Raw genomic sequence first — 18,183 nt, 5'->3', positions numbered from 1 at the left:
CTCATCCCTCAGGCCAAGCAAATCTTTCACAATGAAGTCTTAACAGGAGGAGGGGATTAGCCTTGGGCGGCCTGCATTTCAATTGGAAACTCCTGCAAAGGAAATGCCTTTAAGAATAAATAATAGTGGAATTACTGGGTCTGGACAGGTCAAAGGTTAACTAGATGGGAGGGAGGGAGATGGGGCTATTTCCCCACCTTGAACACGAGCCTTCCTCTGCATCCCCCGTGCAGGTGACCAAAGCCAGCAAAATGACAAAAGGGGCACGCTTTTGAGATTCTGGATGAAAACTTGCCCAAGAACGAAAAACACACTTACCTTGGCACTTCTATGCAGGAAACTGCGGCCGAATTTCTTGAGGTTTTGGAAGGTTATGTCCTCAAACGGCATTTTGTACCTGGCGTCAGAGCTTAGGTTGAGGATCTGGACGCAGGGGATGTCGACCTCCGTGAGCCGGAAGTATTCGAAGATACGCCCGTTCCTGGGCTCATCGGAGTCCACGAGGATGAAGAGAATCTGCCAAATCAAAGGAAGCCTGTGTCTCCATGGCGAGGAACTGTAATTGGGTCAGGAGCCTTTTGGAGGGAGAGAAGCTGTCGGGAAGGCCTGGGGGGGAGGGGGCGCTAATGGGATTCAAATAGCAGCTCTGCAGAGCTCTTTAAGACACACTAAAGGTCCCTTCCATCAGGCAGGGGCTGCCCTGCACCCCAGGGCACAGACGGGCACCGGTCATTAGCCTGGTACCACCATCCTCAGGCAGCCAGGAGGCCCTGAGCTCCCACACAGCTCTCTGGGCCTCGGCATCCTTATCTGTAAAGTGGTGATTATAACAGTGCCCACCTGAGAGGGTCGCCGTGGGAATTACACAGGAGGCTTAGTTCAGTGACTGGGAGGCAGAAAACTGCTCCGTGCGTGTCAGTTCTTATTATTCTAAATTATTCTCCTGTCGAGGAAATTTGTGACTTCACTCTCAGTCACTCCATAAATCGGGGAGTGCCCACTAGGCAGTTTGCCAAGCCCAGGGGCCCCTGCACTGCCCCAGGCAGACAAAACCCACACCCTCCTGCAGCTTACATCCCAGCAAATGAGCAAACAAATGAATTCCAAGGGAAAGCGATGGGGTTGTGTGCATAGCAAACATCTTGCAGTTTAAAATGGACTACACCAGGAAACCTCTTCACAAGAGGTGTTGGGCGATTAGAGCATTATCCTGGGGTTAATAACACTGAAACTGCTCCTGCTCTAGCGGCTTTTCTCTGTGTGTGTTTTGGGTTTCAGTGTTTTTAATTGTTTTGTTTGAATCGCAGAGTCATTTTCTGCAAAAGAAAAAAATCTGCCATTAACAAATAAAGAGGAAAAATGAAGTAAACAGTCCCGCATAGCCCAGGGGATGGTAACTACAGAAATACACGTATATGCTTAGGGAAAACAGGCTACTCTCTAACGGTGATAGTGACAACAATAATTAGCACCGTTTATCGTCTGTCTGCTCAACGCTTTCCACCGAGCACCCTTGTAATTCTTACCACAAGTCTCCCTTTTGCACATGAGGTGACTGAGGCCGAGGGGTTAAGAAACACACCTAAGACAAAACTCGCTTGTGAGAAGAAGAGAGTCTTTGTGACGCTCAGCAGTCGCATGTCACAGGCGCTGTGCCGCTTCAGGCCTCCAGCCTAACGCCCTGACCTCAGGCAGCACCCGCCTGCCTCCCTCTCACCTCCAGGCCCAATGCCACCCACCCCGCAGTCACCCGCTCTTAGTGGAGCGTGGTCCCGCAAAAAAGCAGCCGGACCATCGTCTTTCCAAGCAGACTTATCAAAAGAAGGACGAAGGAGCAGAGGTTTCGCAAGACAGGGAGCGACACTGGGCAGGGAGAACGGAGGAGGCTGATTTAAAATTAAGTGGTAAATAGTAGATAGCAGCCATATGCAAATCGGGAAATTGCTCCACAAATGCATATGCGGATCCCGGGCTTAATGTCTCCTCTGCAAGGCAGGCCAGTGGCGTGTCCGGTCTACCCGCTGGGATCCCCATGCGGGAATGTCGCCTCCCACAAACCTTGTTCTGGAACTCCCTGGCAGCCGCCCTGTAATGCTGCATTATCTCACCGAACGCCAGGGAGCTTTTCGAGGCAAAGAGGAGCATGTGATTCAGCACTCGCAGCTCAAAGATCAAGTCCTTGTTCTGAAACGACAAGGGAGGCAGGTGGCACGGTGCACGTATGCACGCAGCTGCCCGGCTGCCCCTCTCCCCTGGACCCTCTGCCCGCTGACCTCGGCGTTGTACTCGATAACAAAACCCGTGAGGTGCTGCTTTATGACCTGACTGAGGGTCTGTTTGTTGGTGCTGTCATTGACCAGCTCCTGGCGGTTCACCATTTTCCCCTTGAACGAAAGAAGAAAAACACTGGCGGGCAGTCGCTTCCATGATGTGGGCACTTAATAAATATAAATAGCATCGTTTCCCCCTTGGACAGAAAGGAGACGCCATGCTGACCATGTAACCCATAATCTCGGCACCCCCTTAAGTGTGGACAGCTGGGCCGATGGTTCTGCGGGTCTGTGGCAGCCACGACAGTCTCCATCTACGAAGGCAGGGGGTGGAACTGACCACAGCCCCACTGCCTTGCTCTGAAATCCATCACCGTATTCATGCCAATGCTGGGCTGTTTCCCACACGCTGCCCCTACCCGGCGACCCGGCGACCCAATGTGTCAGCAAAAAGAAGCAAGGCCATTTCTCCGAGATGCAGGACCTCTCTGCTAAGCGACTTCCATGAGCTTTCTAAGGACTCCACTGCAATCAAGTACTTTCTCCCTCCCTCTCTTCCTTCCTACATGTCAGGCCTACATCCTCTTCCCAGGAGTCTCCCCAGCTCCCTCTGTTTTCCTTCACAAGCACTTTCCCTAATCTTTGCCTGTCTAATCCTGCCTAATGACTTCTCAGAAGGACCTGGCTTGACACCACCGGGCAGGCTGTAGTTCTCTGTAGCCCAGGATCAGAGCCTGTGGGGGACGGAGAACACAGCCGGAGGGGAGAGCATGACTTCGTGCCTGGCCATGTTCAGACACCTGGGGATGGATATAAGGTCTGGAGGTGGAGAGGTCTGACCGGGAATGGAGAGTTGAAGTCATGGGTGTCTCGATAGTGATGGAGGGTGCGGGTGGGGGGAGCACGGACCAGAAGAAAACAGGACAGAGGATGGAGACTTTGTGACATTTACTGGGTAAGGAAAGGAGGAGGAGCTTACAATGGAGAGTGGCTAAAAAGGCTGGAGAAACACCTGAAAACTGATTTTGCCAAAGCCAGCTAGTCCAGTGCCACCGAGCTGACAAGCTGCAGAGCCAGCATTTGTACCCAAAGCCCACACATACACGCATAGTCCCCCGTTTCGAACCCGAGACCCCCTCCCCAGCAACAGGATCAGAGACCCACCTTTTTGAACACCAGGACGCTGTCGAGGGTGACGTGGAAAAGCCCGGCGGCGTGGGGAATGGCTATCACCCCAAACGTGAGCTCAGGGAAGTCTTTGATGACGTCATAGAACAGCTTGGCCACTTCTTCCTCTAAATCCTGTTTGGGGAAGGCTGTTCGGTAAGGCTTTGGCAGAAAGCAAAATGCCTGGCTCATGTGAGGGCAAGGTGACAGTGGTGACCAGTTTGTCTCCCCACTTTCCCAAGTTCTGGGGTTTTGCTGAGTCGCCTATATCCCAATTCATGGATGTTTCATCTCCACAATACTTCTGTGGCTATGACTAAGGCCAAAATAGGCAAATCCACAGAGATGAGTGGAGAAATTACTTGATGTTTGGTTAAACTTGACCTTTTCCAAGTATTAGAGTAGGTTGAAACTTTTTAACATTTATTCCTTACTTGCTTTCAGAAGGGGCAATTGATTTGACCACATGTGGTATCAAACAGGAACTTGGTATCCAGATATGGCTGTGACTTCAGCCCTTATCCTTTACCTTTATGAGAAAATTCGTGCCACAGACACTGTCAAAGCGTGGGATGGGAGAGAGAGAGGCACATACCCTCCCCATGTGTAAATATAATGCCCGCATTCTCACTTCCCCTGGGAGGAGGTGAGAGTCATCCAAGTTATAGGAAATAAGTGAAGACAGGTAAGAAACTCACCCTCCAAAAGCAAAAACAGTTTGCAAGTTAGTGATGATTCGGGGCTGTTCTACATGGACCCCCAAAAGCTCATTATATTATCAGCTTAATAAATACGTCCATCTCCTCTCTCCATTCCTGACTTCCTTTCCAGTGGCCTCTCCTGCCACCCCCACCTTCCATGTTCTCTCTTCATTTTGGCCCTGCAGTTCCCCCCAGAAAACCAGCTCTTTGGGCAAAGAAGAATGGGTATGCAGTTAGCCCAAGTGGAGGACTTCTTCTCACCCCACTCCCCTCCCAGACACGTGACTCCTCCCCAGTTGAAAAGCCAGCCACCGCCCCCCCCCCCCCCACTTGAACGCTGTACCTGGAAGAAGCCGATGATGACCAAGGGCCTGGCTTTCACAAACTCGACCACCCGCTGGGTGTCGGTGAACAGAAACGCTTTCTGGCTAATTTGTCTTCTCAACCAGACGACCAAGGCCGCAGACTCGACCACTCCTGGAGAGAGAGACAGGTAAACGGATCCCGCGGCAGTTTCCTCCTGAGCTGCAGCAAGGCCCTTCTCTCCCAAGCATAGTAAGTAGATGCACCTGGTCTCGGGCTCCCACACCTGAAGGCCATGGTCCTTTTCTGGCTCCTCCCACCAAGCCCCCAGGCACGAACATCGACAACAGCTGAACTCGACTGCGCTCTTACCGACGACCAGGTGCTGTGGGGAGCACTGAGTGTGCTGTGTACATTACCCTCCCCCCACCACAGCAACCCCACTTCTTACTCTCCCCATTTTGCAGATGAGGAAACTGAGGTTCCACTTGCCAGTGGCCACCCCGCTAGCGACCCTGGGAAGCAAACCCAGGAGGACGCAAGCCCAGCCTTCTTTTCTTAGCCACCACCCTCCAAAGGGACCTTGAGATGAGCTTATTTTTTAAAAAATATGCAGAAATAAAATGTAAGTCGAAAGACCATCAAGCTCCGTGACCTTGGGAGCATCTCATCATCTCCTTGTGTCTCCAGCGCTTCAGCTGAGACACGGGTGTCCGCCACAGTCCTAGATCCCAGCTTTCCTTTCTCAGCTATCGTGGGAGGGGCCAAGCACACAAAGGCCTTAGCTTCTGAAACTGGGGAGCATACACTGTATCTGGGGAGACATATAGTGTGCCCGTGTGCTGCGCACAAGGCTACAAATGGGCATGCGTTTGCTGGAGTCACCAATGTCACATGATGGCAGGTAAGGTAAAATACTATTTTCTGTCAAAGCCTGCTACCGACTAGAACAGAACATTTAAAATGAGCTGCTGAGATAAAGCATGTTTGTTGTGAGTAGCTTTGGGCTACCTCCATGGGCCTTTTATTCACTCACTCACTCATTGACTCCTTCACTCTGCATTTCTTTGATGAATATGCATTCAGTGCCTATTGTGTAATCAAGTGCTGTCCTTAGTCCTGGGGATATGTTGATGGAGCTCTCGTTCTGCTAAGAACAGACGATAATTACACAAAAGAGTGTCTACGCACAACCACGTAAGTATCTGAAAGCCAAGTCCCGTGAACCTGCAGCAAAGACGCATGACCTAGACTGTGAAGTCAAGGAGGGCTTCCTGGAAGAAGTTAGGCACTGAAGTCTGCAGGATGCACAGGCGTGAGCCAAGAGGTAGCACGGGGGAGGGAACGGCTTCCGGGCCGAGCAAACAGCCTGTGCCAAGGCCCTGCACAAGGGCAAACTGCTACAGGCTTGATGAATGCACACGGAGTTGCTAGACCATCTGGAAAGGACTATGTTCAGGATCTTCGTTTGCAATTTCCTAAGAATATTAGGCCTTTTAAAAAACTGGTAATGAAGTAGATTTACATGCAGAAAGGTGCACAGACTATAACGCATAGTTGGATGGATTTTCACAAAGTGAAGACACCCCGACCAAAACTAGGACACGGCCAGCCCCTCAGAAGGCCTGAATAGGCCCCTCCTGAGGCCCCACCCCCCCACCATCTGGGGAAACTTCTATCCTGACTTCCAGCAACAGTGCTTTATTTTGTCTGCCTGTTCTTAAATGTCCCGTCAATAGAACTCGATGGTGTGTTTTCTGGTCTGGTTTCATTATGTTTGTGAGATGCGTCCATGGTGCCTGTACATTCTTGCAATTTATTTATCTAATCTCTGTTGATGGGCATTTGGGTTGTTTCCAGTTTGGGACCATTAAGAATTAACTCTCAAGCATGTCCCTGGAGGCACATTGTCGCACTTCTGTTGGGTACAAGCCCGGGAGTAGGATTTCTGGTCACGGGGGATGCTGTGTTGAGCTTTAGTAAATACAGATTAGGTCATTTTAAAAGCCACAGTGAGTCAGGCTTTTAAGTTCATAGAAGGAGGAAGTTCATAGAAGGAGGATGTGGTGGCCTCACGGGACAGGAGGATTCCTGCCACGCTCAGACTCCGGCCCTCCACCCCCCTGCAGGCACCCCCTCTGCCTGGACTCGGCCCTGAGGTTGCCTGTCTAATGTCACAGTGTTCCCAGCCATCTTTCAGGAAGAAACAGGCTCATATCTTGGAAACAAACTTTCTCTTTCTTATAGGCTTTTGCCTGGAAAAAAAAAAAATTATGTTGTAAGCGTCCTGAAAGGAATTGGTTTTAAAATTCTGAACATTCCAAAAAAGGTGAACAAAACCCCTCCGAACAGGCTTAAATTTCAGGTCGTCGGAACCATCGGGCTCTGACCGCCCTTGGCGCCACTCTCTCCTGCTGCCCACGCTCCGGCCAGGTCCTTGCCCTGCAGCCCACCAGGCTGAAAGGGCAGCTGCTCCCGCTTGTTCAGTCCTCAGTTTCCGAGTCCTCCCTGCCACTTCCCTGTATTTTGTGACTTGTTGTATTCTCCTCATTGCTTCTACCTCTTCCTGACATTTTCACTGTTGGCTCACTTGCTCAGTAGCTCTTGTAAGGTCTGGCTCATACTAGGTGCTCAGGAAATAATTGTAGGACACATGAGTGAAGTGAGTGGATCCCTACATAAGCTGGCTGGAGGGGCCTTGATCTCGGGGCCTCCTCTCTGGGATGTATGGGCTCCGTTTGCCCCGCTGGCCCCCATGGGGCACAGGTGGCTCTGAACGTGGGTAAATCGGGCACTGCCCCTTGTAGGGCAGACGCCTCCCCTGGCGCTTGGCTCTGAGCCAGAGGACACAGTGACAACTGAGGTGTGAATGCTGTGTCAATGATTGACTGGGACTGTCGCCATGCTGCATAGTTCCGGGTACAAGCCGTGACTGCATCGTTAACTGAGGCCCCGGAGGGAACCCGAGTCCCCCTCCCTCCAGAGAGAGGGCCCAGGCCAAGTCTCCCACCACCTATCCTTGGTGACTAGAGGAGAAGTGGGCTGCGGCTATGACCCAACGAGGACTGCATCCCTCCCACCCCCCCACCCCGCCTCCTGGAGACGTTTTCATGAAAGTCACGGAGCAGGAGACCAGTAAAGCACTGTCTCGTCTTAGCTCAGAGCAGCCCTCTCAAGCCTGGCACCCGCTACTCGACCTTTCTAGGAAATGAGAAGGTGGACGGCCGCTAGTGCTGGTCCTGAAATCCAGGCCCTGGCTCCATCCCAGCTCTCGGCTGCCTTGCCCCCGGCTGAGGGAAGTACCGAGGACTATGGGGGACGGGAACGTGGCTCCTTCCCCGAAGCCCGCCTGCAGCAGGCCCCTGCCATCCCATCCCATTCAAGTGCAAAAAACGATTCATTCAGCACCTACGTATTCCAGGCACTGGACTAGGGTCAGAAAACTAATCGTTTGCTAATAATAATAACCATACCTGCCATTTCCTGAGGGTGCAGCAGAGTGGGGGGCAGGGGTCTGTCAACTATGGCCCAGGGGCCAAACGTGGCCTGTCAACTGATTTTATAAATAAAGTTTTATTGGAACACAGCCACACCCATCTACTTATGCATGGACATGCTGTCCCACGGCCTCAGCGGAGTGAGGCAGCTGTAACAGAGACTGTCTGGCCCGTAAGATATGTATGACCCGGCCTTCACAGAAAATGTCAGTGGATGCTGAGCCTCAGTTTCCCCATCTGTAAAAGCACCGACTCCACTGGGTTGTTGTGAGCTGTGAGAAGGGACTACAACAGTTCCTGGAACACAGTGAATGCTTCCAACATGTGTCAGGGCTCGACCAGGAGGCACAGGTGCTGCGGAACCCCACAAGAGGGGTGGGCACGCTGACCGGAAGCCGAGGGAGACTTCCTGGGGAGGTGACAGTGACATTTCCTGCCCGGCAGAGGGGTCCCAGGCACCGGCTTCCACCACAAAGGAGCTCAGAGGGTCTGGAAGTCACCGCATTGTCACCTTGTTGCCTCAAAGTGGGGTAAGGGCTTCGACAAAGTAACCTGGGGCCTCTCACGTCTTCACAGCGCTCCCCAAAGCTAACACAAAAAGGGCTTCCTGCTTGGGATCAATGTGTCATCACTGTTGAGGGTGGTCAGTCAGTACCTACAGGAAGCAGCCATCTGTGACCTCTGTCCCTTCTGTTGCTGCTCCTATCCTTTCTCCCCATCTCTTCTCTTTCCCCCCATCACGTGCCACCTCCCCCTATCCGGCTGGAAGTCACAGCATGGCCAGGTCTTCCCTCAACAGGCCTGAGACTCGGGTTTTGGCCCGCACCTTCCCCTGCGAGTCCTGTGTCTGCTGCCCCCTGGTGTCCATTCTGAGAACTGCAAGGCATCCTGCAGCCCCCTCGGCCCCTGGATTCTTGCAACAACACTCCAACGGGCTTACAGCAGACCCGCTGAACAACAGGCCCTGCAGAAGGCACTCTGTTTCCTGGAGTCAGCCATTCAGCACACATACGGGGGCATCAGGCTGTGCTGGACACACCTGTGTGCGCCAGTGCTGTTCCATCCATCCACCATGATGCATACATTTATGCATTTGTATATTTACCAACTTTTACTTAGGACCTACTATATGCCCCACTGCACCCTCAACATCAAGATAGGGCTTGACACCAGCAGGTTCTCAATGAAAGGGTGTTGAGTAAGCGAATGAATGAGTTCATGGATGAAATGATGACGAGAGAAGGGAAGTGCTTGGTGGTCACCCTGTCCCACACCTGCCTTTTTCTGTCATCGCCCAGTCTCCCTTTTGGTCAGCCTGGGCTTCCTTGGCCTGGGACCCTGTCACAATGATTCTAAAGTAGAAGACCGCGAGGGGAAGGGGTGAGGTGGAGGCAGGGACTCGCTCTGGTCGCTGGCTGTTTATAAACCATGCACCTCGCTCTCCCGCCTCACGCCACTTCTAAGGCCCACCAGCGGTGGTGAGCCCCAGCGACCTGCTCACCAAAATCCATTTTCTTTTCCTTATGGACACAGAGTGAGGCCATACTTCTCAGCCTTTCAGCCAGCGCAAGTTTGGTCAACGCAGTGAGAACAGAGGCCCTGTTTGTCATGCCCAGGCCCGGGCCCCCAGCACCATGAGGGGCGACCCTCCGCCTCCTTCCCCAGCTGCCGGCAGGACACAGAGGAAAAGGGACGTGGCTCGGGAGCCCTGGCGGAAGCCAGAGCCACAGCTGGGAGGAGCCTGGGTTCTCCGAAGACTGTGGAGCACAGCCCCCCATCTCCACCCTCTGGCTACCAGCTGCCCTGTACATGAGCAAGCACTGAACCCCTGATTCCGTCAAGCCACGGAAGGCGCATGTTTCTGGGATTCAACAGCTGGCATCACCGTGACTGACACGCAAGCACCGTTACCTTCGCAGCTGATGGGCTCCGACCTGTTGCCCTCAAAAAACAGCTTCAGCTCCGGGGCCTTGCGAATGTCGAACTCCTTCTGCAGCCCCGTCTCCACCGTGACGTCCACTTTGCCGAAGCCGACCCCGTTCTTGCCTTTGCCCACCATCTCCACGGCTTTGCCCAGCTCCTCGGCGAGGCTCCTGGACTGCTTTGAGGACGGGTTGTCTGAAAGAGCCAGCGAGAAGCAGGACTCGCTAAAGCCCTGGGTTTGGCGGGCTCAGCGCCTGGGCCACTCGTGCTCTGCCGCGAGTGGGTGAAGAAGTCTCAGAAATGTGACACACGGTTCATGAAACTGGCCAATTTGGGAAACACGTCACGTTGTGTTTTTTTTTTTTTGTGGGGGTGGAGGGGTTTCAGCAACACTGGAAAGAATGCAAGTTGGGGCGATTTCAGCTCCACTCTCTCCAAGCTCCACTGGGCATGTGGAACCCTTAGCTCAATGCCTGGCACATAGTAAGTGCATAAAGCATTTACTGTTACAGAATAGCAATATATACTAACAGTAATGTATAATATATATAATCATACATACATGTATAAATATAGACTATACAAATATGTAAATATCAATAGGCTATATATCATAATATACATATATAATAGCTACTGTTCTTATTATTGTAAAATTTCCAGGTCAGAAATTAGAGACCATAGAAATGGGGAGAGAGAAGGGTGTGAGCGCCATCTGGTGGAAAGTCCTGGAGCTGACAGGCCACATTGGGCCCCTCCAGTAGCATGACAGGACTTGCCGAGTCCCTGACGGCCAGGAGTGGGAAGGGTGGGCGTAGGGGGGAGGTTATGATGCTCGCCCCCCGTGGGGGTCTGTCAGAGAGACCTCACACTCCGAATTCATATTTGTACGGTGACAGGCGATTCCTAAACTTATCGTCGTGATCCCAGGGTAAGGTATACCAATGCTGAATCTCTCTGTTGTGCACGTGACGCTAATATTATATGCCTACTATACTTTAATAAAATCTTTTAATTGGAACCTAAGATTCCTCGGCCCCTCGCATCACTGGGCAGCTCGTGGGGGTGGGAGGTGGTGCCCTTTCCTGGAAACAGCCTCAGGGAGCTGGCAGGAGATCCCCGCGGCGGCAGAAGGGGAGAGGACGGACAGGCAGTCAGGTTTGCCTTCCTTCTGGTAGCTTTGTGAGACTGCTAATCCCTCAGCGGGCTCCTCTCCGCGCCTGATGTCTGTGGCAGGTGGCCCAAGCCAGGGCACGGGTCACTGGCTCCCTCTCCAGCCGAACACTTTATTGTTTTCAACGACCCCCCCCCACACACACACACACACCTTGTCCACCTAGAGCACTTGGAGAAAATGCAAATCACCTCCATTGCCCCGGGCAAGTTCCAAATTCAACAGAGAAGTCTTTTGTAAAGCCAAACGCAGAAAGCCAGGCCTGGGGCAGCTGGCTCACGCCCCACTGCCCGTCAGCACACCCGCTCCTGGGACAGAACCCGAAAGTGAGTGATTGTTTTCATTAAATGCCCAGTCTGTGGACAGGAAGTGGGGCTTTCTGCTCCCTCCTGGATCGATGCCGCTCCGCGGCCTGCTCTGTCACCATCATCGCCTTCAATAACCCCCATCCATCACCACCAGCGGCCGTGGCCCGCGGGCCTCCCCCTGGCTTCCTTGTGGATTCAGCCAATGCCTGGCTCAGGGCTGCTGATCGACAAAGTGTCCAGACCTCAGCTTCTCAGGGATGAATCTCAGAGCAAGAGAAACACATGGAACGATTGCCCACATGGTGGAGCCTTCAGAGATTCCATACTCCAGAGTGCCCACGATGGAAGTGAGAGAAAGAGGCTGTGACAGCTGGGATGCTGGAGTCTGAGAGCTGGGCAGATGGGACAGAATACCAATAGTGATGGGGATTCATCCATCTACCCATCCATCTGGCCACACTCATTCAACAAATCTTTGGGAGCATCAGCCACGTGCCAGACACTGTTCTAGGGACTGGGGGGATAACGACAAACAGATAAAAATCCCTGCTGTCACTGGGGAAGGCAGAAAATAAAATAAAGAAGCTGCTAAGTGCTATGGAGAAAGGGGAAGCAGAGCTGGATCTTGGGGGTGTCAGGGGATTGGGTCAGAGCAGGGAGGGTGAAGGAGGCCTCACTGAGAAGGGACTTTCTAATAAAGACAGAAGGAAGGGACGGAGCAAGCTACGTGGATGTCTCGAGGGAGAACACTCCAGGCAGAGGCACGGGAAGTGCAAAGGCCCTGGGGTGGCCTCGCAGGCCAGTGAATAAAGACTTTGGCCCTTCTGTGGAGAGTCAAAAAGACACTGGAAGTTTGGGGCAGAGTTAAATATGATCTGACTTACTTTTTAACTGAATTGTTTTGAGTGTTATGCAGAGATTAGGGCAAAGGGGAGAAGGGTGGGTCCCTGAGGACCAGCTGGAGGCCACGGTGATAATGCAGGAGAGAGATGGCAATGGCCTGAACCGGGGTAGCGGCGATGGGGCGGGTGAGACATGCTGAGGCCGGAGAGCCACAGGAAGAGCGATGGATTTACGGATAGACCGGATGTGGAGTGTGGGCCACAGAGGAACTGAAGGTGACTGAGATTCTGCCCTGAGCAGCCAGGAGGAGGATGAAGATGACGACGGTAACATGATGATGACAATGCCCTTGGTTGAGCAAGTACTACAGAAAGTACTGGCTAAGTACACGCATTATCTTGGTTAGCCCTCAGAATTATGTACCGTCACAGGCAGAGAGTGCTACAGACATGGAGACGGACGCCTTGCTGCCCTGAGCAGCTGGGCTGCTGTTCAGCTCCAGTGGCCAGGCTCCAGCTGACCTTACTGGTGAACGGGTCTGAAAATGTTCCTTTCTCCCAGAGGGGCGTATCAGGGTGCGTTTCCCACCTCCCCACTCTGGGAGGTCCTCATCGGGGCAGATAGAATCCCTAGAGCGAGGTCTCGTCCTATTTTCTGGTTTCTGTCTTGCCCTCGCTCAGTTCAGCTCACCTCACCGCGTGCTCCCAAATGTCTTTCCAAAGCTCCCACTGCCAAGACAGCCATAGCACAACACAAACAAAAGCGGAAGTTCCAACACTGGGCAAACCCGAGTTTCAGGGGTTGATGGGGCTTTTCTTGGGGGGCGGGGAGGGGTAAAAGCAGAGTTATCAGAGGGTTTACAAATGGAACCTCAGCCCCAAACTTGAGGGCTCAGGGCAGTCAGCGTTATGTGGCATGTGTCCGGCAACAACAGGCCAGCAATTGGACACACACCCACTAAAATGCGTCCTTAAAGAAATGGTGGGGCAGGCCGGTGGAGAGGGACGGGTTTCCCGGAGCACAAAGCTCGGCCCAGGGCGATCCTCCTCACCCACAAGCTCAACGTCCCCATCCTGGAGAGGGCATAGGGCGGCCCTGGTAGGGGAACAGGCGCCTTGGGGAGAGGGGAGCCTCTCTCTGCCCTGGTCTGCCCAGGGGGGTGGGGGGATCCCCTCCAGAACAGGACACTGGCCACACGCAGTGACCGCTCCCTCAAAGCTCAGGGATCCCTCGAATCTGCATGGAGCCCAGAGTGAGCGCACCTTGCCGCCCTTCCTGCAGCGTGGACCCGGCAGCTGGCGCCAGGAAGTGTCCACGCCCCACTTGGGCCCTGAGCTCCTGCTGCTGGGAAAAAGCCGGCCAGGAGCTCCGAGAAGCACAGCTCCCAGCTGTCTTTCTAACATTTACAAATCCGTTTATCTCCACCTCTCTGGAACCTTGAACTCTGAGTTTATGAAGGTAAAATGAATGTGTACACCACTCAGGTCTCGATGCCTACGTCCTGCCCTGACCAGACCTGAAATGCCAGTTTGGTCGGGGCAGAGCAGTGCCCAGTGGAACCCTTTGCTGGGAGGCCAACAGCTCATCCAGGCACAGCCTTCCTGAGCCCTGTGGGCTCGCTGGCTGGCACGTCCTGGGTACTCGGTGATCGTGAATCCTTAGGTGGTCTCATAAAAATGGTTATGGCGGCGTACATCACTTGTGGCCTGTGCCTCAGTGTCTCCATCTGTACGATGGAGACAGTCATAGCCCCTACCCCTGAGGTGGGCCTACATGGTAGGGCAGGCGTGCAGAGCACTGGCACAGGAGGGCCCGGTACACATGCACCGTCATGATGACAGGTTGCAGTCATGGTCCGACTCTGACGGGGTTCTCTCTGGAAAGGGAGGGTCCTATGGAGATGTCAGGGTCCTCGGAGGGTCTTCTGGCTCCTGGGGAAAGGAAGACAACGGCGACCAGCACCAAGTCACCCAACCCAAGGCCTAGGACTACGGTGCGGCTCTCCTGGGGGTTTGGGGATTAGCAAATGGGACACAGGGGCCTATGGGAACAGGCCTTGGCTCTGTCTGCCTGGCCGGTGTGTGTGTAGACGTGTTAATGGCTAATGGAGCTAGGATCAATGTTTGCCTGGGGCTTTAGAAGATAACCTTTTATCACTGGAAAAGTAGTTCCCTTTTCCGAGCAGCCAATGTGAGTCAGGTGAGGGGCTGATGGAGGGGGAGGGATGACTGTAGGCACTGGGGGTTCACTCCCAGCATAAGGAGCTAGACGCTGCCTGTGTTTAGTTTGTGGTTCTCAACGGGAACACATGGCCACGTCTGGAGACATTTAAACTTGTCACAACTGAAGTGCTCCTGGGCAGAGGCCGGGGATGCGGCTAAACATCCTACATGCACAGGGCGGCCCCCACAACACACACAACAAAGCCATCCAGCCAAAACGTCACCATTGCTGAGGATGAGACAGCCTACTTTCCAACAAACTCTCGCTCGAGTATTCTAAGAGCCCTCTTCCCATTCTGTAGGGCCATTTACAGTATCCAGAGGCACTCACAAGTGACAGTGACTTCGGGATGCTGGTCAGCCCCTTCTAGCTCCTCGGGGGCCAGCAACACGTTCCTCTGACCATCGCAATGGCCTGCAAGGCCCAGAAGGCTGTGCTGTTCATCCGTCATCTTATCTCCAACTCAGTGTTGGCCACCCTGGCACATTTGCACCCCAGGGCCTTTGCACTCGCATTCCTGCTGCCTGAACTGCTCTCCTCCCAGATATCTGCGTGGGTTGCTGCCTTACTGCCTTTGGGTCTCTGCTGCACTGTCACCTTCCTAGGAAGGCCTTCCCTGGCCACCCTAATCAAATCGCAGCCCCACCTCTGCCCACTCCTGCACCCCTGTTGCCCTTCTCTCTTTTTCTCCATAAGACATGCTATATTTTTCACTTATTTATCTGTTTATCTTGAGTGCCCCCCCCTCCAGGATGTAAGTGCCATAAAGCAAGGACTTCCATCTGTTTCGTTCACCAGTCAGTGCCTAACATATATTTGTCACATGATAGATACTCGATCAATATTTAATGAATGAATGAGTGATGAACAAATAGATAAAAAAATAAGTAAGTATCCTTGTTATCAGCACAGTTCTGTAAGATGGATGGAACACCAGTCTTAGAGAGTCTTTCGGGTTCTTAAATCAGGGGGTGACCCAATCAGCTTTGCTTTTTAGAAAAATAAATCTCTCTGGGCCCACTGTAGACACAGCACTGTAGGGAGAAGGGAGACCATCTACAAAGCTGCTGCAGTGGTTCGGGTGGGCCAAGGTGAGGCCAGGACTGAGGCAGTGGCAGAGGGGACAGGAAGAGCTGGCGGTTGCACGGGGCTTTAGGAGGTGGTATCAACGGGAGGCAAATGGCCTTGAGATGTCTGCCTGACACTGACTGGACAGTGGTGCTGTCAGTTAAGGCAGGACGTGAGAAGCAGGTTTCTGGGAGCAAATCCAAGATGCTGAGGTCTGTTTTGGACACGTGGCCTGTGGGATGTACAGGGGCCACCCAGGAGGAAAGACGACCACCCCCCCCTCCTGCCCCCAACCCTGGAGATGAGAAACTGGGCAGCAGCTAAGGATCTGAGAGTTCCCCAGGCAATATTTCCTTGGGGACAATGTTGGAAAAATCCTTTTTATAAAGAGCCCATTTACCCCTAGAAAAAAAGCTTTTAAAATGCTTTTGAAGAGTGATTCATTTTTCCAAAGGTTGCTTTAGAAGGCCTGCCAGTGCTTGAGATTCGCTTGGATTTAAACTGTGTATTGAAAGGAATCAAGTATTCAGATGTAATGAGTTTGAGTGTCTCTTTTTGATAACAAAATCTCGGCTGGTGTTCTCTGCTTTGAAATACCGGCTGGTGGGAATGCTTTTAAGTATTCAAACTGCCTGTTATCAAAAGTAACTAAAGAATGTCAAATGGATTGGCTCTCTCTGTAGCCACAGGTTCACTCAGTGTCAGTCTATAAGTTATAAGAAGTCAGGGTCCCAAAGAGTCGTGAATTTGCCCTTCTGCCCTGATTAAAGCATAGCAGTCAGCGGGCAGTCTTGCATTCTCACATAGACAGGACAGGATCCCCGGTCTTGTCCACCTCCTGGGCCATTTTTGGAAGGCTAAATGTGTGTTGAGATATGTGTCGTGTGGTGCCAAGCATGTGGCCCCAAATCCTTCAACAACTCCACGGAGGGTCCAGAACTCGGAAATTGGAACCACAGCAAAAACAAACAAAAAACAAACAAGAAAAATGAGGGGGGGGGGTGTAGAGAGACATATCCTGGATGTCTGACCAGTGCAATCTTACAGATCCCCAGCAAGCATGGTAGGGCTGGCTGCAGGGTTCCCAATTCTTCCCCAGAACGGGAATCACGGAACACGTATGTAGGCGGTGGTCTGAGTGCTGGTGTGGGTGAGGGATGCGGGGAACCGGCTTAGCAAAAGAAGAGGAACTCAGCAAAGCGGAAATGCCACCCTGCTCACAGGCTTGCGTAAAGAAATTGGCCCAAGCTGGATCTCAAGGTCTTGCCTGAGGGACTTGAAGTAAAATCAAGCATGCGCCCTGGCACTGAGGTTGGAGGAAACCATTAGCAGCCTGAGCTAGAGGAGTGTCAGAGGCGTGGGACTATTTTGACGGAACTTTGCGCAACAGGCGCACCCCGTATTGGGTGGATGGAGGCAGAAATGACCCAATCAGCTTTTCCCTCTGGGAACTCTCCAGGCGAGGGGCGCAGAAAGCATGTTTTTGTTCTGTGATTCTGTGACCTTGGCTGCAGAAGCCAGCGAGGAGGCACTGGGACCCAGGGCGACTGGGTTGCTGATGCTCTCACTCCCCCACTGAAGTGGCATCGCTCTGAGAGGATGTATCAGATGGGAAGAGACAGGAAATAAGGAGGAGCGGGAGGCCTGAGTTTCAGACCGGACACAAACTCAAGTGCTACAGGGGTGAGGGAAAGGGGTACGGCTGTGTGGGGTTGGCTGGCTAGGGGATGTGGCAGGCTGATGGGCAGGCTTTTCTGAGCAAAAGGGGAAGTCGTTCCTCAGCTCCAGCCAATCGTGTTGCAGGAGCTAGGGCTTCCAGAACTTCTGTCTGTTCAAGAGCAGATGTAAAATCTCCCAATTTTTAAAACACTGTGTGGGCTGAACATCACCCCCCCCTGCTGGCCGTCGTCGGTCCTTGGGCTGCCTGTTACCTCCTTGATTTCAGGGTTATGGCAGAGAAGAGGCTACATAAAGAAGAACTGAGAAAGTGAGCCAGAGAGGCCAAAGGGACCCCGAAGTGAATGGGCTCGTGGGTACCCAGGGGCAGAGGGCCTTAGGATGGGGCCGCAAAGAGGTCAGGGTAGGTGACTGGAGAGCCAGATGCCCTTGGAACATTATAGCCTGAGCTAGAGTCCAAAAGTCAACCTTGCGCAGGAAACAGTTCCTGGCATTTTTGCCCAAAAGATACACTTTTCCTGGTGGTTCAGTGTCTTGAAGAGCTTAGACCACCAGGCTGCCTCTTGGCCAGACCAACGGTAGGTTGTTTCTGATCAAAGGCCATTTCAAGGCTTCTATAGCAAACCCTGGGTTGTTTTTTTTTTTTCCTCTTCGTTTACACAGCTGGACTACATTTCCCAGCCTCCCTTGCAGATGAGTATAGCCAATGGCAGAGATGCAGCCAATGGAATGTGGGTCATGATGGTCCTGCATTTCTAATGAGCTCCTGAGTGATGCTGACACTGCTGGTCCCTGGACCACACTTTGAGTAGCACTGATATGCACCCATTTTTCAGGACCGGCCTCGCCCTGAGGCACGTCCTCTCCATTTGCTGGCGGGAGGCAGGGGATTCAGTGGAGCACTCTAGGCCCTAAGAGATGCTTGGGTCACGTGATGGGAGGGCCCTGGGTGCCTGAGTGACTGTGTGGAGCACAGCTCCTCTGAAGTCCTGCACTGGGACGAAGATATTAGCATGAAATGAACTTTAC

General features: G+C 52.8%; 1 protein-coding gene across 1 annotated transcript in view; it reads right to left on the bottom strand.

Moving 5' to 3' along the window:
- Positions 1-318: 318 nt before the first annotated feature.
- LOC109386546 (protein disulfide-isomerase-like protein of the testis) overlaps positions 319-18,183 on the bottom strand; it is a gene marked incomplete at its 3' end in the record, with an annotated part of 25,061 nt that continues 7,196 nt past the window's right edge. Inside the window, exons 4-9 of the mRNA XM_019649820.1 lie at positions 9,850-10,056; positions 4,482-4,615; positions 3,435-3,572; positions 2,274-2,384; positions 2,059-2,184; positions 319-516 (exon numbers count right to left, since the gene is read on the bottom strand). Coding sequence (XP_019505365.1) covers positions 319-516; positions 2,059-2,184; positions 2,274-2,384; positions 3,435-3,572; positions 4,482-4,615; positions 9,850-10,056 — 914 coding nt within the window. The remainder of the gene's footprint in view (positions 517-2,058; positions 2,185-2,273; positions 2,385-3,434; positions 3,573-4,481; positions 4,616-9,849; positions 10,057-18,183) is intronic.

The sequence above is a fragment of the Hipposideros armiger genome, unplaced genomic scaffold, assembly GCF_001890085.2.
Source record: "Hipposideros armiger isolate ML-2016 unplaced genomic scaffold, ASM189008v1 scaffold_135, whole genome shotgun sequence".
NCBI classification, from domain to species: Eukaryota; Metazoa; Chordata; class Mammalia; order Chiroptera; family Hipposideridae; genus Hipposideros; species Hipposideros armiger.
The sequence above is the reverse complement of the archived record's forward strand: the minus strand, read 5'-3'. Positions and strand labels throughout refer to the sequence as shown.